The 7,855-nt window shown below is 38.1% G+C and overlaps 1 protein-coding gene across 1 annotated transcript; it reads left to right on the plus strand.

Moving 5' to 3' along the window:
* The first annotated feature begins 938 nt into the window (after positions 1 to 938).
* On the plus strand, positions 939 to 4,500 carry LOC100253228 (receptor-like protein EIX2). The gene is made up of 2 exons (XM_059742520.1): positions 939 to 4,160; positions 4,281 to 4,500. Exon 1 carries the CDS (start codon positions 1,133 to 1,135, stop codon positions 4,154 to 4,156), a length of 3,024 nt encoding a protein of 1,007 aa, XP_059598503.1. The 5' UTR covers positions 939 to 1,132; the 3' UTR covers positions 4,157 to 4,160; positions 4,281 to 4,500.
* Positions 4,501 to 7,855: the final 3,355 nt, after the last annotated feature.

Genomic DNA, 7,855 nt, shown 5'->3' on the forward strand with positions numbered 1-7,855 from the left:
ACCAAGGCTTGCGGTATTTGGAGGGATCGTACCACCAAAGGATGCTTCAGTGAGATTGAGACATCTCAACTACCTTAGTGATCCAATGAATCTTGGAATTCCCATTCCTCCAAAATTATTCATGCTGAAGTCTGGATGATCCAGATATTGCAAATGAGGAATTGTTGTTGGCGTTTTGGCATTGTGATCAGCATTGAGGCTAAGATGGTCCGGAACCATTTCCTAGAGCACATATAGAACTGAAATCCCTGCGGCTGTCCTGACTGGAAAGTTCAGGTATGTAGGGATTATGTCATAATTTTCTCCTCTTCTACAAGATACGTGGGACCAAGCGACAGGTCATGTCCTTACATTAAAAGCAAATTAGACTTTGTGGGTTAAGCTTCTAGTGTACCAAACACGGGTAGACCCCCCGTTCGCTGAACCTCAAGTCTTCGACCCATACTCGTTAAGAATCTGATTTTTCTACGCAGAGGTTGAACGACCAATAATTGAGGTCTCAGATTGGTAGCTTTCCGCCAGTCTAGACCTGGCCTTCAGCACCACCTATGACCCTACATCCAAGTTGGTTTCCACATGTTATTGGGTCATGTCAAAATTGAGAATAAAAATAGTTGAGGTCTCAGATTGGTAGCTTTCCGTCAGTCTAGACCTGGCCTTCAGCACCACCTATGACCCTACATCCAAGTTGGTTTCCACATTGGGTCCTTTTTTGTAGGGGTACGGTGGTCCTTTTTATTTTTATAATTTATGTTCCTTGGAAGATAATATCTTAACACACAACATAAAATTTGAAGACCCAAATGTAGTCATAATGGCTAATGCTTAGAAAATGTTCTCTTCCTTTTTTATTTATCATAGCGTGCCTTTTGAGATATGTCAATATTAATATTTTAAGTGAAGACTAAATGTCAAATAATATTTATATCCATATGAAGAATTTTACTTTCTGAATAATTAATTGAATTTTATTTCATCATGAGTAATGATAGAGAGAGGGATTTTTTGCCGAGGGGATGAATGGTATTTATATCTAAACCTCCACACATGATCTCAACTGGCTTACAAAAAGCATTTTATCATTATTTTGTGGAGTCCATACATAGAACTTCTGGCTGCAATATCATCGTACATGGCTGATATCAATGCCTCCATTCATTTCCTTCTGCTTATTTTCCTCTCCTCCACTTTTCTCCATCTTGAAACTGTTAAACTTGGTTCCTGCAATGGCGTTCTCAATGCCAGCTGCACTGAAATTGAGAGAAAAGCCCTTGTTAATTTCAAACAAGGTCTTACTGATCCTTCCGACAGGCTCTCTTCTTGGGTTGGCCTGGATTGCTGCAGATGGAGTGGTGTGGTGTGCAGCTCAAGGCCACCTCGAGTCATCAAGCTCAAACTCCGCAACCAGTATGCTAGAAGTCCGGACCCCGACAATGAAGCGACGGATGACTACGGAGCAGCTCATGCATTTGGCGGCGAGATAAGTCATTCTTTACTTGATTTGAAAGATTTGAGGTACTTGGACTTGAGCATGAACAATTTTGGAGGACTCAAAATCCCCAAGTTCATTGGATCATTCAAGAGGTTGAGATATCTCAATCTCTCAGGAGCATCCTTCGGTGGAACTATCCCACCCCACCTAGGGAACCTTTCTAGCTTGCTCTATCTTGATCTCAACTCTTATTCTCTTGAATCAGTTGAGAATGACCTGCACTGGTTATCAGGTCTTTCTTCTCTGAGACACCTTAATTTGGGAAATATAGATTTTAGCAAGGCTGCAGCTTATTGGCATCGAGCTGTTAACTCCCTTTCTTCACTCTTGGAACTACGCTTACCTGGATGTGGCCTGTCTTCCCTTCCTGATCTCTCTCTTCCATTTGGTAATGTCACCTCACTTTCGGTGCTCGATCTCTCCACCAATGGCTTCAATTCGTCGATACCTCTCTGGTTGTTCAACTTTAGTAGTCTTGCATACCTTGATCTCAACTCCAACAGTCTTCAAGGCAGTGTTCCTGAAGGATTTGGTTTCTTGATTTCCCTTGACTACATTGATTTGTCTTTTAATATATTGATTGGAGGTCACTTACCAAGAAACTTAGGAAAGCTTTGCAACTTGCGAACTCTCAAACTATCTTTCAACAGTATTAGTGGAGAGATAACTGAATTGATAGATGGGTTGTCCGAGTGTGTCAACAGTAGTAGCTTAGAGTCTCTGGATTTGGGGTTCAATTATAAACTGGATGGGTTTCTTCCTAATTCTTTGGGACACCTGAAGAACCTAAAGTCTCTTCATCTGTGGGGCAACTCATTTGTGGGGTCAATTCCAAACACCATTGGAAATTTGTCGTCCTTGCAAGAATTCTACATCTCTGAAAATCAAATGAATGGGATAATTCCAGAGAGTGTGGGCCAACTCTCAGCATTGGTTGCAGCGGATCTGTCAGAGAATCCATGGGTTTGTGTTGTGACAGAGTCTCATTTCTCCAATCTCACAAGCTTAATTGAGTTGTCAATCAAGAAGTCATCTCCAAACATCACCTTGGTCTTCGATGTGAATTCTAAATGGATTCCTCCTTTTAAACTCAGTTACCTGGAACTCCAAGCATGCCATCTAGGTCCCAAATTTCCTGCATGGCTGAGAACCCAAAACCAGCTGAAGACAGTAGTGCTCAACAATGCTAGGATTTCAGACTCCATACCTGATTGGTTTTGGAAGTTAGACTTGCAGCTCGAGCTACTGGACTTTTCAAATAATCAACTGAGCGGGAAGGTCCCAAATTCATTGAAATTTACAGAAAATGCTGTTGTGGATTTGAGCTCCAACCGCTTTCACGGTCCTTTCCCACACTTTTCTTTTAATCTGAGTTCATTGTATTTGAGAGACAATTCATTTTCTGGACCAATACCCCGGGATTTTGGCAAAACCATGCCCCGCTTGTCAAATTTTGTCGTCTCTTGGAACTCTCTAAATGGTACCATTCCCTTGTCTATGGCTAAGATTACGGGTTTGACAAATCTGGTTATCTCAAATAATCAGTTTTCTGGTGAAATTCCTTTGATTTGGAATGATAAACCAGATTTGTACGAAGTAGATATGGCAAATAACAGCTTATCTGGTGAGATCCCCAGCTCAATGGGCACCCTGAATTCACTTATGTTCTTGATACTGAGTGGCAACAAACTTTCAGGGGAAATTCCTTTTTCTCTGCAGAATTGCAAGGACATGGATAGTTTTGACCTTGGCGACAATAGATTATCAGGAAACCTTCCATCATGGATAGGAGAGATGCAATCGTTGTTGATTCTACGTCTGCGATCAAACTTCTTTGATGGAAACATTCCCTCCCAAGTGTGCAGTCTTTCCCATCTTCATATATTGGACCTTGCACATAATTATCTGTCAGGATCCGTTCCTTCTTGTTTGGGAAATTTGAGTGGCATGGCCACTGAAATCAGCGATTATAGATACGAGGGGCGATTGTCAGTTGTGGTGAAAGGAAGAGAACTCATATATCAGAGTACTCTGTATCTTGTGAATAGCATTGATCTTTCAGACAATAATTTATTGGGAAAGTTGCCTGAAATAAGAAATCTTTCAAGACTTGGCACCTTGAACTTGTCCATAAACCATTTTACAGGAAATATACCAGAGGACATTGGGGGCTTAAGTCAATTAGAAACTCTGGACCTCTCAAGAAACCAGCTCTCTGGCCCGATTCCACCAAGCATGACTTCTCTGACTTCCTTGAGTCACTTGAACCTATCTTACAACAGTCTATCTGGTAAAATTCCAACAAGCAACCAGTTCCAAACCTTCAATGACCCATCCATATACAGGAATAACCTTGCACTCTGCGGGGATCCTCTGCCACTGAAGTGCCCAGGCGATGATAAAGCTACTACTGATTCTTCCAGGGCGGGTAATGAAGATCATGATGATGAGTTTGAAATGAGGTGGTTCTACGTCAGCATGGGGCCTGGATTTGTGGTGGGATTTTGGGCAGTTTTTGGCCCTTTGATTATAAACAGGTCTTGGAGGCGAGCCTACTTCCGGTTCCTGGATGAGATGAAAGATAGAGTGATGGTGGTTATCACAGTGAATGTTGCACGTCTGCAAAAGAAATGCAAATGGGAAAGAAGACAACATGGAACTTGAACAGGTATCCATCCACAAGCTTTCAAACCAAAATAACTGTTTCCATATATCAGTGATTTGCTTCATGCTTAACCCTGATCATATCATACTTAATTTGATGGAGTACTCTGTATTTGTTTTTCAGGTGGTGAGCTACTAAATCTGATTTGTCGGACTGAAGTTTCACCTGTCATCTGTTGGGGGATTGTCAGTTTTTTTTTTTTTTTTCTAAGGTTTGAAATACGAGTTGTTATGTAAACTCTCTATTTATAGCACTGTTACTCTATTCTAAACTACCTCCAAGGTTTCTTGAAGCCCTATAGATATAAAACATAACCCAAATAAAATCTATTAAGTTTGAAACATATTGTACATGGTTTTACCTCATCTGAATATACACTCTTAAAGTGTCTAATATCGGTTGACACCTACATCATCCTTTATGTCCTCCGACATATCATCATGCGCTCATCAGGGAATACCTCAATTCATGTTAAGGCTAACAGATCACTTGATCATTTATCCCATCAACCCATAGACGACGAAGCATCTTGCCATTTTAGCCCTGCACCTCTCATGTAAAACTCTTTTTTATTTTCGTTTTTGCATTAAATAAATGGATGGATGGGTAAATATTTGAAAAATCTTTTAAAATAAAAAATAATAAGATTAACTCATGGTTAAAATCCCATTTCAAATTAGATGACTTATATAACATTTTCCTGTTCGGTTGCCATCTACTATGTTTTAGGTTATGTTTGGTTCCAGAAAATGTGAATAAAAATGTAAGGGAAATAAAATAAAGAAAAAAATATAAGGAAAAGAGAAAGTGAAGGTAAATAAAAAAGAAGATTTAAAGTCAATAAATGTCATTTCAGACTCATTTCACTTGTATTAACTCTTCTATAAAAAAGTAAATAATTTAAAAATATATAAATGTCTAATTGTTGTAAAATAAAGACAAATACAATGCAAATCAAAGTAGTAGAGATGAAATATATCTTACTTTGATTGATAATAGGGAAGAAGAAATCAGAGAAGAGAGTTGAAAAAGTTGAGAGAATGAAAAACAGAGAGAATGAGAGGAAGATAATTTCTTTCTTTTCTCGGGATGTATATTACAGAAGACGGGAAACCCTTTTATAGGCTTTCCAAATGGCTTCCATTAATATCCCCATTAATGAATATTAATGAAACTCATAAATAACATTAATGGTTTCCATTAATGAGTATTAATGGAAGTCATGAATAATACTTAATTAACATTAATGTGGTGGCATTTATTACTACAATTATAACACTCCCTCTTAGATGTCCACCACATTGAAAGAATATGTTTCATTAAAATCTCGTTAGTAAAAAACCCTATAGGAAAAACCTAGTGAAGGAAAAAGAGTACAATATTCTTTTCTTGGTATATTAGGACTGTCTCGTTAAAAACCTTGCCACTAAAACCCAGTAGGACAAAACTGGACGAAGGAAAAAAGAGTACAGTACACTAACACCCTTTTACAAGCATACTCCCCCTCATGTCGATATCCTTGAGTTGACACATTCCAATCCTGTGTATTAACTTCTTGAATGTTGAGGTTGGCAATGATTTTGTGAATAAATCTACTAGATTATCACTTAAGCGTATTTGTTGCACATCAATTTCACTACTCTTCTGGAGTTCATGTGTATAAAAGAATTTTGGTGAAATGTGTTTAGTTCTATCTCCTTTAATATAAACCCCCTGTTATTTGTGCAATTCATGCAACATTATCTTCAAATAATATTGTTGGGTCACCTTTGATAGAGGAGAGTCCACATGATTCCCGAATATGCTGGATCATAGATCTTAGCCATATACATTCACGACTTGCTTCATGAATTGCCAGTATTTCTGAATGATTTGATGATGTGGCCACCATTGTTAGTTTGACAAATCTCCATGAAATAGTAGTACCATTGCAATTAAACACATACCCTGTTTGTGAACTACCTTTATGTGGATCTGAAAGATATCCTGCATCTGCATATCCAAGCAATTGTTGCTTTGATTCCCTTGAGTAAAATAAACTCATATCAGTAGTTCCGCGAAGATAACACAATATATGTTTGATACCATTCCAATGTCTTCGAGTTTGAGCGAAACTGTATCTTGCTAATAAATTGACAAAAAAAGCAATGTCTGGACGTGTACAATTGGCAAGATACATAAGTGCACCATTAGCACTAAGATATGGTACTTCAGGACCAAGTAACTCTTCTTCTTTTTTTTGGCAAGGACGACATGGGTCTTTTTTCACATCAAGTGATCGGACAACCATTGGAGAACTTAAAGGATGCGCTTTATCTATATAAAAACACTTCAAAACTTTCTTAATGTATGTTGATTGATGTACTAAAACTCCATTTGGAAAATACTCGATCTGCAAGCCAAGACAAAATTTTGTTTTTCCAAGATCTTTCATCTCAAATTCCTTTTTTAAGTAATTTGTTGTTCTTGTGAGCTCTTCAGGAGTTCCAACAAGATTTAAGTCATCAACATACACTGCAATAATTGCAAATCCGGTTTCTGATTTCTTAATGAAGATGCATGGGCATATAGGGTTATTCACATACCCTTCTTTTAGCAAGTATTTGCTAAGGTGATTGTACCACATGCATCCAGATTACTTTAATCCATACAAGGATCGTTGTAATTTGATTGAGTACATGCTACGAGGCTTTGTACTATTTGCTCTAGGCAATTTAAATCCTTCAGGGATTTTCATGTATATATCATTATCCATGGATCCGTATAAATATGTTGTAATAACATCAATGAGACACATATCCAGTCCTTTTGAGACTGCCAAACTAATTAAGAAACAAAATGTGATTGCATCCATGACGGGAGAATATGTTTCCTCATAGTCAATACCAGGTCTCTACAAGAAACCTTGTGCTACTAATCGTGTTTTATATCTTATGATCTCATTATTCTCATTGCGTTTTCGTATAAATACTCATTTGTACCCAACAGGCTTTACATCTTTAGGTGTTTAGACTACAGGTCCAAAAACTTCTCGTTTTGTTAATGAGTTTAACTCTGCCTATATAGCTTCTTTCCATTTTGGCCAATCATTTCTATGTCGAAATTCTTCCACATTTCATGGTTCGGGATCTTCATGATTTCTTATGACTTCAGAGGCCACTTGGAAAGCAAAAATATTGTTAATAACAATATTATTTCGATCCCATTTTTCTCCCGCGTGTACATAACTTACTGAGATCTCACAATTTTCAGGTACCTATGCCTCTTCAAGGACTTTTTGTTCAATATGTGCCTCTTTGGGGGCTTCTTGTTCAATATGTGCTTTTTCAGGGGCTTTCTGCATTATTTGTGCCTCTTCTAGGGCTATAGATTTATCAATTTTAAACTGATCAGTCATTTTGATGGCCTCTTCTAGAGTGCCAAGTTTTTCTTGGGTTCTCTTCTTCCGGGAAGTTACATTCTTTGAGCTGACAGGTCTACCTCGCTTCAGGTGTATTTTAGATTCATTTGTTAACTGTCCTACAGGGACATCAATCTGTGTTGGAGTATTTGTAGCTGGGATATGTGACTTTGTCACTTTCTTTGTATCAATGAATGCATCTGGTAATTGATTTGCAAGATTTTGTAAATGAATGATCCTTTGAACTTCTAATTCACATTGATTTGTACGAGGATCAAGATGGGTCATAGTAGATGCC

Source organism: Vitis vinifera, chromosome 14, assembly GCF_030704535.1.
Source record: "Vitis vinifera cultivar Pinot Noir 40024 chromosome 14, ASM3070453v1".
Classification (NCBI taxonomy): domain Eukaryota; kingdom Viridiplantae; phylum Streptophyta; class Magnoliopsida; order Vitales; family Vitaceae; genus Vitis; species Vitis vinifera.

Bases quoted from the DNA above. Each gene is read 5' to 3' on its own strand.
- LOC100253228 (XM_059742520.1), top strand. From the start codon at position 1,133: ATGGCTGATATCAATGCCTCCATTCATTTCCTTCTGCTTATTTTCCTC.